We start from the raw sequence: 27803 nt of genomic DNA on the forward strand, positions 1-27803 counted from the left end.
CCTATGTCATTTTCAATTTCAGCTTGCTGTTTTTGGCTCTTCATTTTTATTTTTCTGTCCAGACAATTTAGCAGGATCTTAGTAAGTCCAATAGTTGCAGCAATTTTCTTCCTTTTCACCTTTTTATTTATTGGCATCTATATAGTTATCACTATTATCTTTATCTTTATCTTTATATATTTGATTTACTTTTCACTTCTATTTTATTTTGGTATGATGATGACATAATTTGGGCTTAAATGGAAAAGTGCGGATTATATACTCGATTTCAACTTATTTGGGATTGAGGGGGCAGTTTGTTGCATAAAGTTGGTGTATGAAGATTCTGTTAATCAGGAGCAATTTCTCGTGATTGCTTAAGCAGCATAAACATTCACAAGCTTTTGAGCCAGTAAATGTTTTCAGGTCGAGCTTGTTTAGTTGAAGCTAATGCTATGTTAATATCTTGTTCAAGAGAAATTGAGGACTTCCTTTTTAGTTAGTGGCTCGGTTAAGCTGAAACTAATACTATGTTATTAGTTCCTTGTCAAGACAAACTGACATTCTATTAGGTACCTGGCTCCACGAAGGTATTTGTAACTTCATTTGTTTGGATCAAAGTATGAAAGGGTCAACTGATGTCTAAGATATCTGCTTGTGGCTATACAGCGTGCGCGTTAAATTAGTTAAAGTGCATACAAACTTTATCATAGCACACTGTAAGATAAAGAGTTACCAGTTCAGATATGAACCTAGTAGCTCTTTTTCTTCTTTCCCTAGTATCAATTTGAGTCAAGACTTTAGCAACTTCTTGGTGGAGCACCACTTATGTCTTCACCTCAATCATCAATTAGTCGTCCATAAGAGAAAACCCAAACAGTAACAATAAAAAATGAGTCAAAAGTTCTAAAATATTTGCATATATAGCCTAGAAATAGTCAAGTGGCATAAAAAAGTATAATAAGTTGGCCATACAAATCACACAGAAAAGTGTAATAACTTGGCCATATAACTCTAATATCTGGTTCAGTTCCTCGTTAACGGCCACAGAGACGATGAAAGGCAACAAGACACCTTACATATACACGTTTTACACATTATGAACTAACTTTACATAAAGAAAATTCCCCTCATAGGAAAATATCTCATTTTGCAGATTCCTATTCTATTTCTACACTGATAAACCGGGCTCTTGCAATAAGAGTTTTAATGTAAATAGTCTGATAGTTAAAAAAAAAAAATCAGTGTTTGACACCTACAAAGCACAAACCAACTTCAGCTTGCGCCTGCAACTCTTCCAAGACTTTAACAATTTTCTCACGGGACATCGAGGCATCAGTCTGCTCCGACAAGATCTTCCTCACTCTGCATGCACAAAAAGGAAAAAGGATATAGTTGGCAAATTTTGCTAAGCAATAACATATTATCAGCGTTCTTCGATTTCTTTTACTATCTATTGTTTCTTGCACTTCGGTTGTTGTATTATTTAGCTGTTGTTACTGTTCCTTTCTTTCATAATGCTATGTAGTGCTTTCCTAATTATGTCAGGGCTTCTTCACTCTCGTATTTTTTGTGTCCAAAACTGCTTTGAAATACTTTCCTTTTCTTTACTTGAACCGAGCGTCTATCGGAAACAACCTCTACCTCCACAAGGTAGTGTAAAGTCTACGTACACACTACCCTCCCAAGACCCCACTTGTGGGATTACACTGCATTCGTTGTTGTTGTTGTAATAACATATTATCAGCCGAAAACTACACAAAGACTGGCAACTAGAAGACAGGAAATCAGATACTTCCTGGATCTCCATGAGACTGGCAGCAACTTATTCAAGAATCCAACGTAAAATTTGAATCACTCGGAATTAGACTGAACAAACTTCCAACCTCCCCAAATACCAATAGACGATCAGTAGCGAAAAGCACTAATAGAAGGACATGCTGAGGAACACTTATTTATAGATACACTTTAACTATACATGGTCACTGGTAGAACTAACAGGTTTAATACTTCAAAACTTTATAAAAAATAAATAACAGCTTTAAGTACCACAAGGGATTCTAAAAGAGTAAAAATTTGTTTCTTAATAATAATAATCTTGGCATATGTAAAAACTTTATCCAATCCAGCATTGGTCTTTATATCGGGTTAAAAAATAATGAAAGGACCACAATTAAAAACTAAAGAAAGATTTTCATTTGTCAAAAAACCAAAAATTTCACAGGAAAGTTGAATGAAGTAATACTTAAAATATGAGATAAATAATAAGTCCTGAATTCTATTTCAACCACGAAAATTGTATTTAAAATTTTTCTAATATTTTTTAACAATTACGCTATCTAATACATTATGCAGTATGCAGTAACTACTAAATATTGAAAGCCTGCTAAAGACATGGAATATGACCTTGTGTTCAAGAAATCAGCAAAGTGAATAAAACGAAGCAATTTTTCACATAAGTTGATGCCAAACTACGATAAGCTAACTCCTATATTGCTATACGTAAATCGCTCTCAATTTTTGTCAATAAATATCATTTAGCCATCAGATATTATGAGGGATGTTCCAAAATTTAGACAAGACCAACCATCACGAAGGCCAATGATATAGAGGCTAAAGCTAATCTTGACCCTAAAACCCAGTAAATGACTATCATTAGGTTTAGTTCAAATTCAGAGAGAGGACCAGGATTTTGTGCATTCATTATTCCTTGGAAGCAAACAATCCAGCTTAAAAAAGATTTTACCTTTGAACTATTGCAGTGTCTCCATGGCCAGTGCAAATAATAAGCATAGTATTTACAGGAAGATTGGAGTAAATGCTCTTGACTCTGCGATTCATACGGCTTAAGATATCCTTCAGTTCAGGAGTGACATCAAATTTGATGCTTTTTCTGTTATTAGACTGTTTCTCACACGTCAGCAATGCTATCATTTCCGCTAATTTCTTATTTAGCTTCTCAGAGTCATCTGCTTGCTTCCTCAAATATGCATATAGCTCTGCAAATTGCGTCCAGATAAACTGAACTTTATCATTTCTGACCTATCAAGACAAGCAATCCAGTATAGTGAGCTGTCGGATTCTTAATCAGTCTGCTTTTTAACAATGCAAATTAGATTCTTTTGACTCACCTCTTTAATGGCTTTTGAAAGAGCTTCATCATCAGATGATACTGGAATTGTATGGGACAATTCACCACCATATCTCCTCACTACGGATATATTATCAATTATTGAGGATCCTTTGCCAGAGTCACTCAGAACTGAAAGAAGCTTCCGCCGCAATAATTGTTGAGATGGAGGTATGCCAAAATCAGGCCCTAGTTCAGGAAGTTACAGCCCAATGAAGTCTAGGATGCATTGATCCAAAAGCAAAAAGGAAAAGATTTGGTGATGGGCCGTCATAAACAACATAAATAGCATAAAAAGAGCTCCATTTCGACGACAAAAGAAAAAAAAATGAAGGTAAACACGGATTGGAAAAAGGAAGCACAAGAATGGCTTGCTTGTATATCTGCTTTTTATAATGTACTCACAAAGTTTAAACTATGTGTTAACCTCCAATTTACATAGAAGCCTCATTTTTTATATCATTGGGTGCAATTAGTCTAAGAGCACTAACTATTATGCAAACTGTCGACTGATATGCTAGGGGACCATTTAGGTCACAAATGCATTTAGCATGAATCATTGCATCCACGTTATAGCGAGGCTTAGGGCAGCATTAAGTTTCTATATCCAAGATGCAATATAGGTACTACCAATTAGTTCAGATTATGTTTTAGGGCTACATACTTTCCCCCCAAACTTGCACCAATTTCCCATTTACAAACCCTATAAACTGATATCTCTTTATAAACCTTAACTTGAAAATTCCGTAGCTAGTAACCCTCCCCCCAAAATATTGAGACATGGCAAGCGCATTTTTTCCCAACATTTCTAATGCGTGAAGGGGTTAAATTTTTTATTTTTTTGAAAAAAAGTGAGACAAATTGGACAGTCAGATTTAATCAAATGATCTAACATTTTTCATCTTATTTTTTATTCATTTTCTTTCGTTCCCTTATTTTAGTCTTCCTTTTTTACCACCCAACATCCACCCCTCCTACTCTTCCGCCGCCGCCGCCCCATGAGAAAACACATCCTCCTCTCTGCCCATTTTTCTCTAAAGAACACCCACCAATTGAAAAATACACAGGATTCTGCTACCCTCTCTCTTGTCCTTGAAGCCATGGATTGTGTTACGACAGAAATTCTTTATGTTTATATCAAGATTCACGATGGAAAGAGTCCTAGGGCTTGGAAGGTTGCCCCGCTAGCACTGATGTGGGTTATTTGAAAAGAGCGAAATAGGAGAGAGTTCGAAGGCGTGGAACTAGATATTGTAAAGTTGCAAAATAGTCTCTTGTTTCTAGTTTGCTTTTGGTGTTCCCATGAGACCCCTATTTGTATAGAAGATTGGGTCTCCTCTTTTGAGGATCATGTTTTGATGTAGGTTCTCTTTTTTTAGTATACGGCTTGTATACGGGGTCTTTTTCCCCAATTGTTAATAAAATTATTACCTTATCAAAAAAAAAAAAAAAGATTCACGATGGAATTGCTCAGGTTTAACTAAGGATTAATTTAGTTGGGAAAGTTGGAGCCGGCCAGCCGCTATGGCTCTTAAAATCAATATCCAATCTGAAGAGTTGTCTCTAAATTTCGAGTACTGTAGAGACAATAGGGGTGAGGAATGCAGAGGTTTCTTCAATAGTGGAGTAAATTCCAGATGAAGATATCACAGAACTTGAGGACATCATCAATGGGTTTTTGATAAATCCCAAAATGGCAACACCCATGAATGAGACTAGAGCCATTTTGATGCATGAGTCTCGGAGAAAAGAGGGACTCTAAAAGCAAGTTAAGGACAATAATTACTGTTCGCTGGGCGACTTCTCATTAAGACCTGGTGCAGAAGGAAAAAAACGGTGGTTCTTCTGCTACAGTACAATCTGCACCGAGAAATAATCCTTTTGCAGCTTCAGTGGTGCGAGCTAGTGATGGGGCTGTTGTAGGAGATCAAAGAGAAGGGAGTTTTGGGATCCGTAATGGTGGTCAAATAATGGTCCAGCAGTGGGATGGCAACTTGGAGCCGGGTGGAGGATGAAGAGATGACCAGAAAAGAGGTGGGTTTTTTGGCGAATTTATACCGCTAGACACATTGAATACAAAAATCCTCAACAGGGATAAGTACAACCAAGGGGGTCTAGGCATTCCTTAGTAATCCTAATGAGCTCATGAACCGCTACTAATTAACAAGCATGAAGAAAATAAGAGCTAGAGAGAACTAGGTATTTATGATCATCACAGAGCTTATGATTCACTCTTATGATGATATTATAAATGAGGATGCTTAAGTAATTCAAAATTATAAAAGCTAACTCAACCTCAAGCTTCCTTTTACAAATGTATGAACTAAAAAAGATAGTTTCCCTTCTAAAGTATTTTCCTCTTGTCGGCTTCTTCAAATCTGTCCAACACTTGAGAGTTCATAACTTCTGCTTAGATTTATTGGATCTTGTTGAAGTTGTTGACACTTCCATATGATTTTGCTTTTTCAGTCGCATCGGTAGGTGCCTGGGTACAAACTTCTCAGTCACCTTACCATCCCAACTATTCTTTTTTTCATGCTTCTAATTTTATTTGCGTTGTTCTCTAGGAGAAATATTTGCATCCCTAATTGTATTTGCAGAATAATGATCCAACATATCCTCTTTCTCACCTTGCACAAAGATGTCCTCAATCTTGTAGGTTAGCAAATGTATTTGGGGGGACAGTACTACTACCACCAACGTGTAGTTGTTTGTTAGTAGTAATAGTTGTAAGAGCACCAAAGCTCCTTGTCACTAACGGAAAAGTTTTGACCATTAGAACCTGTTGTCGTCCAAGATGTAATGGAGTTGAAGCACCGGCAATGCCACTACGCTTAGGCACAAAAGCTAGTGCTTTGGGGCTCAATTTGCTATGACGTGTGACATGCTCGTCCTCTTCTTCCACCATGTTGGCCCATCGACTCTCAATTGTAACAACTTTTTGCCCGCTAGAAGAGTTACCTGTTTGAGAAGGACTTTCTTGGACAGAAGTATTTAAAAAGACTAGAGGGTTTGGAATGTGGTTCACCCTTCCAACAATTTTACTTGTAAATGGACTATAAATACCACTTCCCTTATTTAAGAGATTAAGAATCAATTCTTTCCCTTCTTGCAAGTTAGGAGTGGTAGACATTCCAGGAATTTGACCAATGAGTCCGTATTAACTAATACCGAACTCACTTTGAGTCAATGGATTCTTACCCTTAGTTTGTATCCCATCTTCCACCATGTCAACAACTCAAAAGGATTGTATGTCAAGATTTGTTGAGAATCTACCGATTCAATAATTTTCATTCCAGATGATTTTCGATGCATTACACTGAGTTGACGTCTGCATAAAATTTTGATGTTGTCCAACAGTAGCACTATCTTGCGGCGCAACAACCACAGCTTTTGGATCAGCTCTATTATTTTCTGATTCAACTCTTAACACGATCATCAACCATAGACAAAGTTTGCTCAATATCACCACTTTTAGAGCACTACCAAGATTTTTCTTCACGCGCCGCACCTACCTTCTCAGATTTCTCAGTCGCAACATTAGCCACCCCCATGTCGTTACAGGCTGCTGCTACATTATTTTTGGTAGTTGTAGCAGGACTTCACTCTTCCATAACACCTCTGTTATCATTTGTTAGTTGTTGCACATTATTGACATGTAACGTGTCGATCAAATTAGTTGCCTCAACTCGATCATGACCACTAGTAGACACAACCAATGCATTAACACCAGCAGGAATAAATTCATCTAATCCTTTCCCTACCAGAGCAGCCGCTCTTTGTAATCCTTTTTCATCTAATATTGTCCTCAAATCACCTTGAAAATTTTCACCACTTTTGGCTTCATCTTCCACTCAACTATCATCTTCCCTCCTATTTTTCTTTGCCATCAAACAAGAAGTAGCTTTATCATGTCCTTGATGTTTACAAAAGGTTCAATACAGAGGAAGATTATAAAAACAAGTTCTTGGTATTGCAGATTTTCATTAAATATAGTCTTATGCGTTTAGAATGTTTGTCGAGGAGATCAAGAATGACTTTTACCCTAGCTGTACTAGGTCTTGTCTTGTCTTCTGTTTCTTTATCTATGGCAATTGGTTTACCTACTGCTGAAGCAATTGATAATAAAGGTTTCTTAGCAAACAGATTTGTTGGCAAATGCTCGTGAGGTTTCTTCCTTCAGATTGAAGCTTTGTGTCCATAGGGAAAGTGTGAAACTGATGTTGTTCTCCATTATGCAGCAAATATTCAACTTGTTTGATAAAACATGCACGAAATCTTCATATGAATCCAAGCGAATCAAAAGATGTAGAGTAGCGAGCGAACCGATCAACCATCTTCCTTTGATCGTAAGTTGTTTAGGGATCAAATTTTTAGAAGGTTCTAATGTTCAAAAAAAAAATGTTAGTGACAAGGAGCTTCTTGATGCATTGGTGAGTTCTAATGTTGAGACATTGACTTCTCTTACAGCTACTAACACTAACAAACAACTACAAGTTGGTGGTAGTAGTACAGGCCCCCCAAATACATTTGTTAACCTACAAGATGAGGACATCTTGAGGAAGGTGAGGAAGAGGATATGTTGGATCATTGTTTTGCAAATGCAGCTAGAGATACAGATATTTCTCCTAGGCAACAATTCAACAACAAAAAGAAGCATGGAAGAAAAAATAGTTGGGATGGTAAGGTGACTGAGGAGTTTGGTCTCAGGCACCTACTGATGCGACTGGCAAAGCAGAATCATTTGACAGTGTCAGCAACTTCAACAAGATCCAATAAATCCAAGAAGAAGTGATGAATTATTAGGTGTTGTAGGACAGATTTGAAGAAGATGAGGAAAATACTTCAGGTTACTTTAGAAGGGCAATCTATCCTTTTTAGTTCATACATTTGTGAAAAAGGAAGTTTGAGGTTGATAATTCAACTTTCTTCTTGGCTTTTAAAATTTTGCATTACTTAAATATCCTCATTTGTAATATCATCATAGAGTGTATCATAAACAATATGATGATCATAGAATATCTAGTTCTCCCAGCTCTTATATTCTTCATGCTTGTTAATTAGTAGAGGTTCGTATTGGTAAGGTAAGGCCAAGCACCCCTTGCTTGTACTTATCCCTGTTGAGGATTTTCTGTTTTTATTATTAAAAAATGACCGCTAAAAATTCAGCAAAAAAAAAGAATAGAGCAAGTTGAGGAAATTATATATTAAACTATGTTTTAGTCATGTTGGTAGGTTTTCTTGAGGTCCTCTGTTTTCTAGGAGTCTTAGTCTGTCAAGAGACTTTTATATCTTAGAAAGTTATATGCTACTCCCTCCGTCCCAAAAAGATTGTCTTCCTTTCCTTTTTAGTCTGTCCAAAAAAGATTGTCACCTTTCTATATTTAGAAACAATTTAACTTTATGAGATGATTTACAGCCACACAAATATCTAAGGCTTGTTTTGGACCACACATTTCAAAAGTCTTCCTTTATTTCTTAAAATCTGTGCCAAATCAAACTAAGACATCTTTTTGGAATGGAGGGAGTAGTAGAAAATGTCAAGAACTTCTAGTAATTTTGTTTTTATTTTGTATAATATTGGGCTGAGATGAGCTTGAATGGAGTGAAATGATTGGTCAATATTCATATGATAGACCCCAACATGCTTGGAATTGAGGCATAGTGGCTGCATTTCATTACAATAATGACACCTAGAGGACGTGGCCTAAAATTGAGTGACGAAAACACCCTTCGCTGCATGGATAAGACATTAAAAATTACTATAAAAATTGTTTTGTATGATCACCTATTACACAGAGAGATTTATTTGAGTACCATATATATATATATATAATGTGTGTACGTGAAGCGTGTATGTATGTATTTGTTTGTGTGTGTGTACGTACATATGGTATGTGTGTGTAAATATATATTTATATTTACGTATATGTATGTATGTACATGTACATTAAACTAGGCATGATAAAAGGCAATAAACAAGGAAGTGTTCGTTACTTTAGAGAGAGAAGTTCCCCCTTCTCTCTAACCCAGACGATAAGATACATTTCCCGGTAAGCGTTTTACCCACGAACTCAGTGGGACTTCGACTAATCTAGTAATTTAAGCCCATTCTATAGCACAGTGAAGTAAAAACTGGATCAAAATTTGAATTGCTGTTAAAAAATAAAAATAAAAAGTTTCAACAAGAATGTCCTATAGAGATGCTGCAATCTGGCTATCATCGTCCTTGAGGGAGAATGTCATCTTACAGCATAGATAATATGGAAGGCCTCAATAATATGATTAAAACAGCTAGCTTAAATGGGTGGATTCAAGGTTTTGAAGTGGCTACAGCTGATAGGGGCAGCATGGAAGTGACACATCTCCAGTATACTGATGACACGCTCATTTTTTGTGATGCACAAGAAGATCAGTTGAGATACTTGAGGGTGATCTTAGTCTTATTTGAAGGTGTTTCTGGTTTACACTTAACTGGAGGAAAAGCCTTTTATTCCCCATCAATGAGGTCACAGAGATGGCACAACTAAATGCAATTCTAGGTGGAGAAGTTGGTGCTTTACCAACTACTTATCTAGGAATGCCACTGGGAGCAAAATCTAAATCCATAAGAATTTGGGACAGTGTTACTGAAAAATGTGAGAAGAATGGAAGACTCAATACTTATCTTTGGGGGCCTGGGGGGTAGGTTGACTCTCTCATTCACTCAGTCTTAGATGCTCTTCCTACATATATGATGTATTTGTTTCCAATCCCAGAAGGGGTCATTAAAAGGCTGGACAGAATCAGGAGATCATTCCTATGGCAAGTTAACAAAGAAAAGAAAGGGTATCATCTAGTCAAATGGGAAGCTCTTACTTTTGGAAAGAAATATGGAGGTCTGGGAATCAGGAATTTGAAGATTCACAATAAAGCACTGAAGATGAAATGGTTGTGGAGACTTACCAATGAGAATCAGACTCTATGGGGTAAAGTTATAAATGCAAAAAATGAGAAGGAAGACAAATGGATGACCAAGGAGGTTGATACACCATATGGGGTTAGTTTATGGAGGTCCATCAGGGCCTTTTGGAGTGAACTGAAAAGCAAAACAAAGATCAAAGTCTTAGATGGTAACAAAACTAGCTTCTGGGTGGAAAACTGGCATGAAATAGGGATTCTTAAAGTACACTTCCCCGACATATTCAATCTTGTGCTTCACCAACAGAATACTATAGCAGAAATGTGGACACCTCAAGGTTGGGATATAACTTTCAGAAGATTACTCAATGATTGGGAGATGGACAGGGTAACTGAATTTTACAGCATCCTTGCACAATTCAGTGGTGTACAGGCAGGTGAAGACAGACGTATTGAGATGGCAAGGTAACAACAGTGGTGATTTCAAGGTGTATGCAGCATAGAGGTTGATGAATCTGTCTAATCAGCAGATTGATAATTGGCCTTGGAAACATATTTGGAGAACTAATATCCCACACAAAGTAGCTTGTTTTGTGTGGCTCTTGGCAAAGGAAGCTGTCCTCACCAAGGAAAATTTAATGAAAAGACAGATAAGATTGTGTCCCAGATGTTTTTTGTGTGGAGATAAAGCAGAGACAGTTACCCATCTATTCCTACATTGCGAAGTGACTGAACAGCTGTGGAGAATTGTCTTTAACCTTAAAGGCATATCCTGGATCATGCCTGGAAAGATTGCAGAAGCTTTACAGAGTTGGGAGGAAGCAGGGTCTATGGCAAAGAACAGAAGTAGATGGAGAATTGTCCCTGCTTGCATCTGGTGGACAATCTGGAAGGAGAGGAATTCAAGATGTTATGAAAATATAGAGAATAGTATGCAGAAGATCAAACTGAATTGTCTTTTGCTATTATGTTTTTGGAGTAAACAGATATTTTCAGATGATACTGCTACCATAATTGATGGGCTAGATTCAACATGAGGTAGATCAGTTTAGCTTCTGAAGTACAATTGTAAATATACAAAAGTTACCAGTTTCAAAAAAAAAAAAAAAAAGAGGTGAAATCAAGAGGAGGTTGGAATTCCTTGATACCCGCCTAATTGGTCAAACCAATTGAGGGACAGCGTCAACCGAAGTGATCTCAACAGGGCTGCTCGGAAATCAGGAAGCAGGAGAGCAACAGCCCGCCTGAAAGTTTCTAGGTTTGGAGATGTTTCATTGCTCTTCAGAAGCTGAAACAGATCATGATCTAAAAAGGTCACATGTGGAAGCGGGATTCTTTTTTGTATATTCACTGCAGAATGAAGATGTGGGTCAAGTCGTCAACAGGAGTAAGTGATACCCAAGATGGCACCAGACACCAAGTTTTGGACTCTCCAAAACAGAAGAATTGAAGGCCCTTTCAAATTTTAAAATTCAAGCTGAAGAAATAGGGCTAACGTGGTGTCGAGGTCTGCCATGCGCCAGAGCATTTATAGGTCCAACTTAATGAGGTCAGACCAAGAGGAACCAACTAAAGGGGCTGTAACAGTTTAGAATGCACAATATTTAGTGGTGCATTAGCATGTGTAGAAAAGGAAATAGCTTACCATTGTTTATTTTTAGTAGTGCTAGTTCCAATGTAGCTTTTGCATCTTCAACGCTATCATGCCCATTGCCTGAGTCCTGTATCTCCCTGCCAAGAAACTTTCTGCTCAGAACGCGAAGAGCAGCTTTGTAGGTTCCTCTTGGGTGCTTGTACAACACAGCGGTATCAATTACCAAATTATGACTGATCTTCAGGGCTAACAGATCATTTTCCAAGGAATGCCCAACTAGAATGGTCTCCTTGTGAACCATTTTCAAGAACTCCTCCTGAAGAAAGAAAAGACAGTTAACTAAAACAAAATAGGACATGTATAGCAAAATCAGTCTACTAAGCAGATGCAAGAAATCTGCAAGAAACTATTAATGCTAATTGCTTCTTTTCCAATTACAAAAATGGGACAAAGAGGTTAGCAGAAAAAAGGCTCTAGTGATGAACCTGGATATCTTTAAGAGTGGTAGTCACATCTTCCAACATCTGACAAGTAATTCCACTATACCTGAAAAAGTTCAGATGGCTCAACATAAAGCAAGACTATCACTTAATGAAAAGAGAGGAAGAATAAATATTTAAACTGCAAACTACCTAAGTCCTTTCAAGTTAAAGACTCACGTACAGAGTTCTTCTGGATGTGTTTCCATCCCATCCAAAAAAAAAAGATAGATAACTAACTGAAGGACTAAGACTTTCAAGAAAGAGAAGACAAGTCCCTGGGTTTCTTTATTAGATTTGTCTTCCTCTTTTTCTGGACAAATATTTTTTTCTTCATCATTAAGTATTTTTATGCTTAACAACTATTTTAGCTTATAAAGGAAGAAATTTTATTTCGCCTACATTAGAACACAACTGGCGCCATACAGCAAGTTGAACTCCTGCTGTGTCAGCCTCCCCTCTTGGCACCCCCCACCCAAAAACAAACCCTCATCTTTCTTTCCGACTTCAGAAATGGATCTTTAAAAATGAACTTACGAATATAAAATCAGAAACATATGGTTGAAAGTTTTTGGAATCCCTCTAAATGCTTGGTGGTCGCATGACATTTTCTCATTGCAATCTGGTAACTGCTCGGAAAACATATGGTTGAAAGTTTTTGGAATCCCTCTAAATGCTTGGTCAATGGATACTTTTGAACATATAGGGGCTCGTTGCGGGGGTTATGTCGGTGTTGATGAAGATACGAAGAACAGAACCCACCTGATCTGGGCTCGCATCTGCGTCAAAAAATCAGCTATGAAGTTTCCGGCAAGTTTGAATTTTGAATTTGATGATAGGATCTTCGAATTGCCAATAATTAAGGAAATCCGGTCTTTTTCTTTACATGCTGGTCCTTCAACTGGTTTGCCCGAGGTTGGTAATAAGATGGGATCAAATTCTCTCAGCGCTCCACGTGCTAATACCATTAATGATTCACGTGACACACGTGTGGAAGAACCTGTGGAGAAAAGAAGGAATTCGAAGGATTTAAACACAAATGGGCCGGCCTTATTCTCTTCTAATAGTCAGGGTAGTAAGAAACACTACAAAGGGAGAACTTCATTAGCTTTGAACAACGGTTACTACACTAAAGGCCCACTTACAAGCAAACACTTCAAGCAACACAAAAAGAAGCAAGTGTGGAGATCATCTGTACCAAAGCTGGACCCATGCTGCTTCAGAGCTTCATCTTCCTTGAATGCTTCATTCTCTTTTGATCCTTTTGAACTAGAAATTCAAGCTTCTAGTCTCAGGGATTTAGAACTCATGGAGGGGACACTGTCCGAGCCTGAAGCAGATGATGAAGCGGTTCACGCAGGGCACTCGATGGACCCACATATACCCAAACCGATATTCTCAGCACTGTCAGTTTCAAATGAATCTGACTCTGGTATCTCATCTCAGTCCTACAACAGTTTTCTTCCTTTGCCTTGGCATGATCCACAAATTCAAACTGTTGATATCCCTGATGTGGTGGAAACCTCAAAATGGACGAAGTTGACAATGATGAAGGCTTGCAAAGTGTTGGGGGTAAATGTTGCTGGGTTTGAACACGAACTTCTGGGAATTATTCTGAGAATGGAGGAAAAAAGGAAAGTGCAGATTCTTGAGCAAAAAAATAAAACAGGAGAATTAAAGAAAGGGAAAAGCAAAGCAGTTACTGAACTTAAAAGATTGGATTGGGGTCTCCAGGACGGGAGTGGGAAGAAAGAGAGGGGCAGGTCTCAAAAGGCTCATTCCAGATGAGAGTTAAAACACTCAGCTGGAATGTGCAGGGTCTCAACAATAAAGACAAGAGAAGCACTTTGAAATCTCTTATTCACAAGTGGGGAGTTGATATTATTTGCCTGCAGGAAACCAAAATAGAGACATGGAATCCATCTCTAATCAGGCAAATTTGGGGAAACAGATGGATCTCTTGGGCAGAAGTCAAAGCAATTGGTACCAAAGGTGGGATATTAATAATGTGGGACAAAAGAGCTTGGAAATGTGTTGATTTTGAAGCAGGAGCCTTTTCTTTATCATGTAGATTCGAAAGTCTTGCTGAGGATTTCAAATGGGTTTTTACTAGTGTTTATGGCCCTCATACCAATCCAGAAAGGGAGGATCTTTGGCTCGAGTTAGCATCTATCAGGGGATTGTGGTCTGACCTATGGGTCATAGGAGGGGATTTCAATGTGTGCAGATTTGTGAGGGAAAGATTGAACTGCGTTAGAAGATCAAGGGCGATGCTGGGCTTCTCCAACACTATTCTAGACCTGGATTTGATTGACCCTCCACTTCAGGGAGCACAATTTACCTGGTCAAGAGGGGAGGAGTCTCTCCAAGCCTCTAGAATTGACAGGTTCCTTATCTCAACAGAATGGAGCGAGATGTTCAATACTATCAAACAGTACCCCTTGCCTAGAGTTTTTTCTGATCATAAACCAATTATCCTGGAAAGTGGAGATTGGGAGACCACACCTTCTTATTTCAAATTTGAAAACATGTGGCTTCAAGCTGAGGGTTTCATGGACATGATAGAAGGATGGTGGATTTCTTACACTGTATTAGGCACCCCAGACTTTGTGCTAATGCAGAAACTAAGGAATCTCAAGAAAGACATTACTAAATGGAATAGGGAGGTCTATGGAACAATCGAGACTCAAAGGAACAAGGCACTCAAAGAACTTTGGAAGCTGGACCAGTTAGCTGAGCTCAGAGCTCTCTCTACAGAAGAGAAAGGTCAGACATTGAATCTCAAACTTGAAATTCAGCAAATAGCAACCGCTGAAGAGATCTCATGGAGACAAAAATCAAGATGTTTATGGTTGAAAGAGGGGGATAAGAATACAAAGTTTTTCCAAAGAATGGCCAACTCTCATAGAAAGGGCAATACCATTGACAGACTCAAAATAGGGGATGAAGTAATTGAAGACAAAGGAAGGATCAAGGATGGTATTCTGGAGTACTATCAACAAATTTACAAAGAAACTGAATCTTGGAGACCCTCAGCTGTCTTTGAAGGTCTGTCAAGTCTCAACACAGTGGATAAAGAGGACCTTGAACTTCCTTTCACCGAAATGGAGATTTTAGAAGCTCTCATGACTTGTGCCCCTGACAAAGCTCCAGGCCCTGATGGTTTCACTATGGCTTTCTTTCAAAAATCATGGAACTTCATCAAAGCAGACCTGCTAGCAGCTTTTAATTTCTTTCATCAGAACTGCCAAATGGTGAGATCATGCAATGCCTCTTTCATTGCTCTTATCCCAAAGAAGAAAGGGGCCGCAGAGCTTAGAGATTATAGGCCTATAAGTCTTATAGGCAGTGTCTACAAATTGCTGGCCAAAATTTTAGCTAAGAGGCTCGGAAAAGTGGTGGATTCCTTAGTTTCTGGACAGCAGAGTGCTTTTCTGAAGAATAGACAGATCACTGATGCATCTATGATTGCCAATGAAGTGCTAGACTGGAAAATTAAAAGTGGTGAGACTGGGATCCTATGCAAATTAGATATTGAGAAAGCTTTTGATCAGCTTAACTGGGCTTATTTAGTCAACATTTTGAAGCAAATGGGTTTCGGGGAAAGGTGGATTTATTTTTGTATTTCGACAGTGAAGTTTTCAATTCTGGTGAACAGAAGTCCAGTTGGGTTTTTCTCTTCTCAAAAGGGACTCAGGCAGAGGGATCCATTGTCCCCTTTCCTCTTTATCATTGCGATGGAAGGATTATCTCAGCTGTTAGCAAAGGCCAAAGAACTTCAGTGGATTCAAGGGTTCCAAGTGGGCAGAAATCCTTCCACCTCAGTCTCAGTCTCTCATCTACTCTATGCAGATGACACCCTTATATTTTGTGGAGCTGATTGTCAGCAGGTCTCTAATCTCAACACTACCCTCATGATCTTTGAGGCCATCTCTGGACTTCATATCAACATGCGTAAGAGCACTATATATCCAGTGAATGAAGTGACCAACCTAGAAGCTCTTGCTGATATTCTTAGCTGCAAAACAGGCTCCTTTCCCACCACCTATTTGGGACTTCCTTTGGGTGCTAAATTCAAATCATCTGGGATATGGAGTGGGGTCATTGAAAGAATGGAGAAAAGACTAGCCACTTGGAAGATGCAATATCTCTCATTGGGTGGCAGGCTCACCCTCATCAAAAGTGTCCTAGACAGCATTCCCACTTACTTTATGTCACTCTTCCCTATGCCAACCTCAGTTCTAAAGCAAATTGACAGGCTTAGAAGGAAATTCCTATGGGAAGGTAACAGTGTTACTCATAAATTCTCTTTGGTCAAATGGCAATCAGTTATTCAACCCAAAGGCCAAGGGGGGCTGGGGATTAGAAATCTTAAGTTTCATAACAACAGCCTACTCATGAAGTGGCTTTGGAGATATGGTCAAAATGAGGCAGGGTACTGGAAGGAAATCATCAAAGCTAAATATGGTATTCAAGACCACTGGACTGCAAAGAAAAGCAATGAACCACATGGTGTTGGAGTATGGAAACACATCAGTAGTCTCCAAGAGGAATTCTTCCAGGCTGTCTCATTCAAGGCTGGAAATGGGCTCAAGATCAGATTTTGGCAGGACAAATGGCTTGGGGACACTTTAGTAAAAGATTTATTTCCCTCACTATTTCTGATAGCTTCTAACAAAGAAGCAACATTAGCTCAATATAGAGTTAACAACTGTTGGACACCAATTTTAAGGAGAAACTTACAGGATTGGGAAGTTGATGATTTTCTTTCTCTATTAGAAAGTTTGGGACAAAGTACTTTGGTGGCAGATTTTCAGGACAGAATACTCTGGGGAAATTCTAAGGAAAAGATTTTCACTGTGAAGGAATGTTACAACAACTGGTGCTCTCAAAATAGCCTTTTAGAGGTTTGGCCTTGGAAGCTTGTATGGAGAACCAGACAGCCTCTCAGAGTTACTTGCTTCACTTGGACTGCACTGAAGGAAGCATGCCTAACACAAGACAATCTTAGAAGGAGAGGTGTAATAGTTGTTAACATGTGTACCATGTGCAAGCAGACCAATGAAAGTGTCAACCATCTATTTTTGCACTGCCCTGCAGCAGCTAGCCTCTGGTTTTTCTTCTACTCTATGCTTGGTCTACAATGAGTAATGCCCTTCAACATCAAAGATGCATATGCTAGCTGGATACTCTGGAGAGTTGACAAATCCATTAAAAGAATTTGGAGAATGATCCCAGCAGTAATTTTTTGGACCCTATGGAAGGAGAGAAACAACAGATGCTTTGAAGGAATCTCAACTCCTATTTGCTCTCTAAAGTCTAGGTGTTTAGTTAGTCTTTTTAGTTGGCATTTTTTTGCCCCTGTAAACAATGTGGGTAACTTTCTAGATTTTATCAGCTCCTTTTCTCTAGTTCAGTAGAGATAGGATATCTTTAGATTGTTCTACAGGTTTTGCCAAGCCTACCAGCTTTTCCCATCTGTAACCTTGCATCTTCTTGATGTTTTACTAATGAATTTTATTACTTTACCAAAAAAAAAAAAATCAGAAACTATTCTTTCGGTGAGAAATTGATAGCAACACCAAGAGGCAATCAGAAAGTGAGAAGAAAAGAGCTATCTTGCCCGGTTGCCCCTAAACGTTCCTAAAGTTGAGTTGTGTATTCTGTATTCTTAAACATCAGTTTGCTTCTTAATCATCCTTTCAATTTCCAAATTGTTCCTCACTAAGCCGAAAATGGAATTACACTTTCTCTACCCCATAACAATATAAAATGGAAAAACGCAGAGAAAGATAAAAATTATAGCCCCCACACACACTGATTTTACCACCCACATAGCCCTTCCCCTGCCATTCTTTGCGTACCTTGCTTGGAAAGTGATGTTTGAGGCAGGGGCGGACCCACGTGCAATTTAGTGGTGATCCAGCACCCGTTAAACCCGACCTAGACTAGGTATAGTTATATAAAAAATATTAGAAATTTGAGTATAAATATTTAAAAAGCACCCAATAAACCAATAATATAGTTGGGTGCTTTGGCTTTCAGCCTAGACTTAAGGGCTTGCGCAGCAGGTGATCCAGGTTCGAACTTGGTCCTCCGCATTTTACTTTTGGTAATTATAAGTAGAATGGTTTTAAAGGCAAATGAAGAATCGGAAATATTAAGAACAAAAGAAATTAAAAGGAAAAAGTTTTCTCCCGCAAAAATTAATAGAACAGAAGAAATTGAAAGGGGAAACTGCGGAGAGAGATCAAATCCTGGTTGGGAAGCTCAATTCTTTAGTTATGTCTTTTTCTTGGTTCCCTTTTCTTATTCTTTTATCTTTCTTTCTTTCTTTTTCTTTTTTTTTTTTTTTTTGATAAGGTAATATAAAAAAAAATCTTATATACCTTTTTCCCCTCCTTGATTCCTTTCGTCTTACAAGACACTTTTCTATTGAGGCAATGAGAGATTGGATTGGAAATTGTGGAAAACTTAACAGATAACAGAGAAAGAAAGAACAGACAAAGGGTGCGGTACAATCGTCAATGAAGTGGGTGCAAACCTTAGGGACCAGGGTTCAAATCCCAACAGAGAGGGAAAAAAAAAGATTTGGTGATCTTTCAATCTGGCTAAGCTTTGGAGAACAGAGTTACCCACTATGTGACCTAGTTGGAGGTAGCAAGTACCCTGTGGAATAGTCGAGTGCGCACACACTGGCCCAGACCATTACTATAATATAGAAAGAAAAAAAAAAGACATAGAAGAAGCAAAAAGAAACTATTCCCAGACTTATCTCGGCTTGGTAGTTCTGAATATTACCTGAAGCTTCAAATTTTTGCGCTCAAGAAACTACTAAATACACAATAGATTTTATCCAATTAACCGAATTTATATGGCTTCCTCAAAATCAATAGGGTAAAAGTAGTCAACTCTTGCTAAACCAAGCATGAAAATTTGACAGGCGAGACATTCTTTTGATTGATAAAGATCAAATAAGACTATAAGAGTCCAAGAAGCAATAAATCCAACTCCGATGGTATTGAAGTCTAGGCCATCTGAGTTGAAGATTGGTTTCAGGTATACTAAACCACAAGACCCTTTTGAGTTACAACAGGCATTCCAGCCTAAAAATGAATTCCTTTGAAACAATGGGGGAAGCATATTAGCAAACTTTAACTTTCAGCTCATAAAATAGGACAAATTTTTTATTAGCCCCAACTTTAACTTTTAAAAGATACTTTAACTTTTATAATGCCTTTACGCATGGATATACCATTTGAATACCACTGAAAAGCAAATTCCGTAGATAAGAAACACAACAAAAATCATTTGAAAGTTGATAAAAAAACACAAACTTCAAAAACAATATGGTAGCTGATTATCTAATCTGCTACTCCATCCATTAAAATTTATCTTGATGTAGTTTGACTTGGTACGGAGCTTAAGAAAAAGGGGAAGACTTCAAACTTGTGAACTTAAACATGAAATTACATCTGAGTGGCTATAATACTTTTGAAACTTGTGGTTCTAAATGTGTCATAACATTTGTTTGGCTGTAACAGCTTCTCATTAAGAGTAAAATGTGAAGTTTAAAATTAAATTATTTCCCAATTTAGAAATGTGTCATTCTTTTTAAAACGGACAAATAAGGAAATAGTCTCACATAAAATGGAACAAAGGGGTATATATTTTAGCATGTGTGGTCAAAATGTAAATTTAGAAGTTATCAGACATAAGAAGTACCTAGTATTGTAGTCAACAATGTCATTTGATGGTTTGACCAATTTATCCAGCATAACCTGCACATGGTTGATGATATTAGCCCCCAGCAACAGAAAAGGATGTAGCCTATTAATATCATCTGAACGACCATGAGACAATTATTAATACATCAAAATCTCTCGTAACAGGCCAGGGAGGTACATTTGAGATCAAGTTGAGACTTCCGATGACCATACAGGAGGATAAAAGAAGAAAAAGGAACCTGAAAGACCATCTAATTCGCCCAAACACATGCGAAGGAATAATATACCTTAACACATGGCGCATGGACCAAAGGGCAATGCATATGTCCTAACTTCTTACATCTGTTCAAAAATATGCCTGGATAACTACAGGGTTCAACTATACAAATCAATAATCCCAACATATATGCAGGTTGATTCATTTTAAAGTAATAGGCCCAAATAGTGCATTGAAGGATATATAGACAATCCATATAGTAGATCCCAACTAGTTTAATATTGAGGTGTAGTTGATTGTTAATTGTATGATAATGGCAGTATATATTTGTGCTGACTTGTTACATTTTTAACAAAAACAGATGCTTGAATCATGACAGTGGTCAACTATACAAATAAATAATGCCGACATCTATGCCAGCTGGATCATGTTAAAATAAAAGTTTTTTGACAAGGCCGGTTCATATAAACTAATTAAGGACCACCCCTCAAAACGCAAAACAAAACAATGAAACATCAAAAAGATCAGGTAAATGGCCTTTTTACATAGAAAAACAACTAGCTATGGAACAAAATACATGATGAGGAAATGGAACTATTAAAGCAAAAAATAGATTACCCCATTGTCATGCAAGTGAGGGACGAAAAGTAGAGTGAGAAAAGAAATAAGATGAATTATACCTGTCCTTTAACATCCACTAATGTCACTCTGGTAAGCTCAAAGCCTTCCTTTGTAATACACTACAAAAACGTATATTTGTACCAAAATGAAATGAGATTTGTTTGCAAAGCTTCCAATTTAAAGAACAATGATAAACAAGTATTCCCCTGCCCCAGCCCAAAAAGGTTAACTATGTAAGATAAATTAGGAACAGCAAGCATAATATATCTGTCTGCCTGTCCAAAGAAGATACATTAAAAGCTATTGTTTTGATATAAAATGTATATGCAGTGGCAAACAGCGGAAGAGCCTTTCTAACATTGAATAGCAAAGATAAGACAAACCACATTTGAGGTTCAAAACAACTGCTATTTGCTGTGGGAACACACTGATAGTAAAGGATGCATATACTTCTCGTACCATCTTCAGATGCTAAGTCCAACTAGTCTGAACACAACTTTTAGTACCATTACCTCAGAACTAATATTTTATATATTATATACATCACTATTGAATCACACAAACCAATGTCTCCTCCCATCACCAACCTTGTCAAAGAAATCTAGATGCAGTAAATAGTTAAGCTACCGTAAATCATATCTCATCCAAAAACATGATTACCCATCATAATTGAAATGCTCCCATCTTCTCCAATATTTATATCTAAGGAGTAAGGAAGTGAAGATAAGCAGACAGCATCGATTTTGCAATATAGGTACGTTAGAAATACTAACTCATAACATTTTGATGAACAGATAAAGTTAAACAAATTGCTGTTAAGTTACCATCTCGCAGTCAAGGGCCAAAACCTCATGTGGAGGTGTTCCTGAAGGAGCGGGGAGCGTTGAAAGAAATTCTACATGGGTAATGAAATACCAAGGTGAACTGTCAATAATCTTAACCAAGTAACTCAGTAAATTTCAAGTTCTTGGAATGCATGTCACCTGTTTTCTCATAACAGTATCCATTTTCTTCTAGTTCCTTATCCGTAAGTGTGTAATAACTAATCGGAAATGGTATATCTTTCTTGAGCTCAACAAAAGACAGAGTCTCCTCATTGGGAGCCTCAGCACCTGCATGAATAAGAGGATGATTAAGATGTGCTTGGCAAAATGGGTATTACCGAAAAACAACATAAGAGAGTGGTAGACAGAAGGAAGTTACTTTTTCAATTTATTCCTTCAACAATCCATCAATCAAGCATGCATCAATCCCTTAAGTTACCAGTTTCAAAAAAAACATGCACCAATCCCATATTATCAGGGTCGTTCATGCACCAATCCCATATTATCAGGGTCGTTATTTTTCTTTCTTATTTTTTGGATCAGTTGGTTGGGGTCGGTTATATGATCCTCTTTATTCATTCAAATCAATTTCATTCTGCCTTTTAGCTGAATCTCAGACTAACCCCCACAAACAAGTTAATTCCAACTAGTTAGTAGGTTGATCATTTGTTATGATGTCTATATTCTTAGCTAAACACACATCAATTATGAGAGATATTAGATCTTCCGAAATAACTTCCTTCCGTGAATTTTAAGGTCTATGTCATCCTCTTTTATCACCTTCAACAAGCATAGTCATAGTGCCATACCTAGGCTTTGGTGCATCCACAAGTCTGTATACATCACAAATCATCTCAGGTGAATTACTCTAATTTTATCCTCTATGTATGCTACTTATCGTGTTTGTCAGATCACATATGTCATCATTTCTAAAGCAAGTAAGATGTGATCATTTCTATGCAAGTAAGATGTGATCATTTCTAATCACATCCAGTTTTGTGTGGCACATCCATCTTTAACATCCCGCACTCGGGAATATATATTGACCTTAGAGGCTCGGCTAAGTTGCTCGGACTCGGGTGCGGATATCCGATACAGGTACGGATCCAAGTGTCGGATTCGGCTAAATCTAAATTTTAAGATTCGAGGGTGTGGATCCAGGTATGGATACGGGTGCGGGAATTTGGCTAAGAAAATTCAAAATTATAAAAATAGTGCTATAAAAAACACGAACCCTTGAATTCTTGGTTTCTCTTTGTTTGGCCTGAATCATGAAGCAACGAATATAAGACAAAAGGACTATAATATTGAAGGTAAGCCATTTCCCATGTCTTAAATCTGTTTTATCTTTCATTTTGAGAAATCAAAATCTCAATTCTTCCCCCAAATTTGTCCATGGACTCCGGTCAAAGTATCCAAAGTTGGTTGACCGTATCCGAGAAGTATCCCACACCCGCACCCATCCATCTCGAGACAGGTGCAGCATCAAAAACGAAGAGTCCACGCAACTTAGAGGCTCGGCATTCACTCTTGTAAAACATTACTGGTCTCACAACCGCTATGGAACTTGTCTATCATCTTATTAGGTATATTCCTATCGCACGACACTCAAAGTAGCGCTCTTTAATCCCAACCATCTTACTTTAATGCTAAATGTTACATCTTCATGTATCACGCCATTCTCATATAAGGTGAAGCCTATATATCTATTCAACAGTTAGACGTCACAATTTTGTCTTAATCATATTTCACCTCCATTCCTCTCATGAAGCTAAGCTTACAGAGGATATGTACTCCCTTACTCTACTTATCCTAAAACCCCTACTTTCTTGAGTGCTTCAACGTATCCAACTTTTGGTTTACTCCACATTAATTAGTACAGTATCATCCGCAAATAGCATAAAACATGGAATCTCATCCGCAAATAGCATAAAACATGGAATCTCATCCTGGATATCGTTGGTTAGTTCCCTCCATAATTAGGACAAACAAGTAAATGCTCAAAGAAAATTCCTAGTGTAAACCCAGTGTTATAGAAAATTTATCTATATATCCTCTAATAATTATCATGTTTATGGCCGCTCCTTCGTACATATCGGTTGTGGCAGTGCCACCACCCAACCTCCCCTAAAAATATCCTCTTTTCAAACAAAACCTATTTCGAAAAGTCTCCATGATTTACAATTCTAAGCATTTGCGATATAACTTATGAAATATAATAGTTCCAAATGTTATCTTCTTGTTACTTGTAAGATCTCTTCACATAGAATCTTAGAGTATGTAAGAACCAGCACATCATTATTAAGTTCATATTGCAAAAAGGGTCGCATTTGGTTTTTCATGGAAGGGACAAGGATTCAACATTTTAATCATATTTACTACAGCTGCTAGTAAAGTAATTCCATCCTTCATGCTTTGACGTTTAAACATGTTGAGATTGGGAAACAAAAGGTCAAAAACTTAAAACTCCTGCTCTTGGATTTGCATATCTGGAGAAGACCCAAGGGTTTCGCTGCGGCTCCAAACAGGATGGCTGCTCAAACCAGTCACCGAGAGCATCTTTTCAATTACTAGGGTTGCTGATAAATAACCAGTGGAGTTACGAATAAATGATGTATTAGAAGATAAACTTTTCACCACCACTCGGCAACTTGCTATGTCACAAGACACAAGAAACCGAAGTCAAATATCAGACCATAACCAAAGCACAAAGAGCTCAATTGAGATCTCTTCGGAAGAATCGTTTTTTTTAATAACCGTGGTGTTGAGGCCAGCTTGCGCGCATCTCGATTAATTCCACGGGGTAACTGCTACCCCTCTCTGTACAGGTACCAGTAACTCTGTCCACCAAGGCTTGAACAATTGGGAAGAAATCACCTAGTGTTTTTTGTCTCCGATGGGATTTGACCACTAAGCCACACCCTTGCACGCGATCTCTTTGGAAGAATCTTTAACGGTAAAATTCGGTGTTCGGGGTTGTCACCAGTGCTCGATGTTAGCGATGTCCCATATTGAAACAGGTGAAGAAAGACGAGCAAAATCTAACCATTCTAGCAGGAACCATCCATGATGTTTTTCCAAAACTTTTAGGGGGCAAAATCATAAACAGATATTAGACAGGTGCAGACAAACTTATAAAGTACAAGATAGACCATAGCAATCCTGCTGATATACAGTTGAGGAGACTGCCTGCATTACAGGCATGTCATTTCTAGACCTCCTTCCGCAAGAAAATGAACCTCTAATTAACTGTAAATGAAATCAAAAATAGCATAGACTTGCAACAGAGACTTCTGGAAAGTTTTTCTTGGATCAGACTCGGACCTTGTTCAGATGACTGGGTGATTTTCGGAGAAATGAGCTCAGCTGCTTTCCTTTTCCTCTTTGATTTGCACGTGAGAAGTGCATCTATTGTCTGATTTCCATCTGATACACAACTGCCATGAAACAAAAACTAATCATCATAAGAAAACATAATTCCACTTACACAAGAATGACCAAAAAAAATTAAGATAAGTACCAGAAGCGTAATAAGATACTGATTATTCAAACATTAAGCTATTATCCACCTGAGCGCTAAAACTGGCCTCGGAACACCACAGCATTCTTTGAAACCTTTGAGCACTTTAGATTGTGATAGATATAGAGATGCATCAAGGCCAGGGACATACAGCATTACCACTTTAGGGATCAAAGGCTTATTCTGCATGCAAAAAGAAAGAGGTACGGAAGAAACTGTGTTCAGCCTCTAAGCAAGATATTATTCACTAGAAAATTGATGGGGACCATCCAAAAGGCAAACAAACACATCCATTAACTAAATTCTATCTCCCTGTACGTCAAATAAAAAATGTGCAGTATATCAATAATTCAGGATATATAACACACAGAATCGCATATGACTTTAGAGCCAATAGCAAGTAAAACCATAACCATTTCCTGAGTACTATCAATATTTCATTGATAATGTTTCAAAGAGAGCTCAAACTCAAGTAAGAAAATCTTTGCAACTAACCCGGTCTCCTAATGACTCGCACGACATATAAGATAACGCAGCAATGTATTTTGCTGGTACAATCTGCATACTCATCACACCAACTTACTAGTAAAGTAGGAACTACATCAATTGCTTAGGAAATAAAGTGTAAAGCTGAGCCTAAGACTGCACATTACTAAATGAACGGAAGTATGCAAATGTACTTTTGTAAGTTCATATAGGTTATTGCTATACATACTGACAAGTGAATAGCTAAGATGGGAAATGAGTCTAAAATTGATTTTAATTTCTTTTTTTCCCTTTTTTTGATAGGTCAATAATTTCTATAACATAAACACCGAGTCCATGTCAGAAGATACTTACAAGTTGTCAATGTGACTTAACTGTGTCATCCACATTCATCCATCACATTTGTTCAACTATCTAAACAGCATAATGTTTTTTAAATTGTTCTCGCTATTTTTAGCAATCTTCCATTTCTTCATTCAAAGTGTCAAGAAGAGACATAAAGGAGACATGATTTGATTCTTTTCGGACAGTGGATCAGAAAGTGAATCTAACAACATAAAATTTTACAATATCAGATACTCAATTTGATTTATATCACCATCTCAGACTTAGATTTCAAGTATGGGTGTCTAATGACATAATGTACCTTACTAGCAAAATCTACATCACCTATCTGGTATGGAGATGCAAATGAGCAGTTAAAATCATCATTCTTCAGTATAATCTAGATCACCTAGCAAAGAATCATTACTGGCTAGGTTATTTATACATCCGTACCAAAAATATAAATAATCCAGTAAGCAATGAATCCTTGAAATGGAACAGCTCAACTTGTCCTCCCCAGATTTAGATTTTCTTCAATGTATTCCAAAAAAGTGAGATGTTTGTGCATCTGATACAGATATTCAGACATATGTACAAAACATGCGAAGAAAGGAATGAAATACATTACTTTGATAAAAGCCCATGATGGCATGAACCCATCAGCAAGCACCCAGGTGATAAGCCCTTGCACGTCCTGTGTTATCACATTAAGCATGATAAATCAAGTTCTAACGTCTTGTAAAATAAGAAGAAATGACCTCGATCAGTAGGTTATCAAACATACTTGGAAGTTTAAGGTTGAGTTGGCTTCTGGTTTGTTGAAAACAATATCTGCTCTTGCCTGCACCACAATCAAAACTCGAATACCATCACACAAACTTTAATAGTTTCTCTTGCGCAATGACATATAATAATGGATCAGACACAATTATTCAGCAAAAATTAACAACATAACCATTGTCTCCAGAACAAAAATAACTAACAACCGCCACATGGAAAATGATGCTGACAACAGGAATAGTATGTCACCATGGTGTTCCATATTTTCAACAAATCTTAATTTCCTAATAGCAACCCTCTTCTTCAAGTGAGCAAGTTAAAAGGTCTAGACAGTAGACAATACAACCCACTAAAATGAACTCAATCTGCAAATCACAAAAGATTTTGTTTTAAAAAAAAAAAAAAAAAAAAAAAAAAAAGGCATCCCGGTGCACAAAGCATCCCGCATTAGCAAAGTCCGGGGAAGGGCCACACCCCAAGTAGTGTGATGTAGACAGCCTAACCTAATGCAAGCATTAGTGGCTGCTTCCACGGCTCGATCACGTGACGAAAAAAACATTTCTTTTATCAGTTAAAAAAAAGATAGATAATTTCTTTTCCCTCTTTTTTAGTCTTGTCTCTTTTCTACATTTTGGGTTTGTACCTTGGACTAGTTCTTTTTTCAAAATTAATGCCTTTATAACAAGCTTCCACTGAACCCACAATCAAAACCATATGTCCTCATGGAATTAAAATTTTCATTAGCCAAAAAAAAATCCCCATGCCTATTTCTTCAAGTTAACCAATTAAAACTCCAGTCACTACAATCCAATTAAATTAACTCAACCCACAAGCTCTAAGAAAATAATCTTCCCCTTTTATATTTTTCTCCTCTTTTCTCCCTTCTCTGGGTATCTACATAAAAGGTGTTTTTACCTATTTTAGAGAGAATCAATTCAATTTATAACTCATAAATGAATTGGCATTCATGATATATATAATAATAGTAGAAACTTTGTACTCCATTAACGAAGTTTTTTCTATAAATAAACAACACATAACAAAAATAGGAAAGAAGAGAGAACCTGAGGGCCGTAAACGTCAAAGAAGGGTTTGGTAGTTTTCTCTTCGTCGGGAATTTCAGTTTTAGCGTTGTCGGAACTCATGTTACTCACTCCCCCACACGGAATGCAAACTTCACTAGGGTCGGATACTTTTTATACTTTTCTTTCTTATTTTATTT

At 37.5% G+C, this 27803-nt stretch overlaps 1 protein-coding gene across 6 annotated transcripts; it reads right to left on the reverse strand.

The window, feature by feature from the left end:
- Nucleotides 1-872: 872 nt before the first annotated feature.
- Nucleotides 873-27803, reverse strand: LOC132627224 (small RNA degrading nuclease 5). Of its 6 annotated transcripts, none has more exons than XM_060342438.1 (14): nucleotides 27646-27803; nucleotides 26586-26642; nucleotides 26430-26495; nucleotides 25041-25174; nucleotides 24796-24908; nucleotides 21631-21759; nucleotides 21472-21542; nucleotides 20707-20766; nucleotides 19808-19863; nucleotides 12089-12149; nucleotides 11655-11919; nucleotides 3111-3298; nucleotides 2726-3021; nucleotides 873-1344 (listed from the first exon to the last, which is right to left on the reverse strand). In XM_060342438.1, the coding sequence occupies exons 1-14, from the start codon at nucleotides 27724-27726 to the stop codon at nucleotides 1221-1223; spliced, it is 1701 nt and encodes a 566-aa protein (XP_060198421.1). In that variant the 5' UTR covers nucleotides 27727-27803; the 3' UTR covers nucleotides 873-1220. The 6 variants fall into 6 exon arrangements, with proteins under 6 accessions (XP_060198421.1, XP_060198422.1, XP_060198423.1 ...); XM_060342439.1 differs by lacking the exon at nucleotides 27646-27803 and adding an exon at nucleotides 27346-27519; XM_060342440.1 differs by lacking the exon at nucleotides 27646-27803 and adding an exon at nucleotides 27225-27302.

The sequence above is a fragment of the Lycium barbarum genome, chromosome 2, assembly GCF_019175385.1.
Source record: "Lycium barbarum isolate Lr01 chromosome 2, ASM1917538v2, whole genome shotgun sequence".
NCBI lineage: Eukaryota > Viridiplantae > Streptophyta > Magnoliopsida > Solanales > Solanaceae > Lycium > Lycium barbarum.

Coding starts and splice junctions, on each gene's coding strand:
- LOC132627224 (XM_060342438.1), bottom strand. CDS start 27,726: ATGAGTTCCGACAACGCTAAAACTGAAATTCCCGACGAAGAGAAAACT. Junction 26,643..27,645: donor TTGACGTTTACGGCCCTCAG/GTTCTCTCTTCT, acceptor ATTGTGGTGCAG/GCAAGAGCAGATATTGTTTT. Junction 1,345..2,725: donor GACACTGCAATAGTTCAAAG/GTAAAATCTTTT, acceptor TTGTGCATGCAG/AGTGAGGAAGATCTTGTCGG.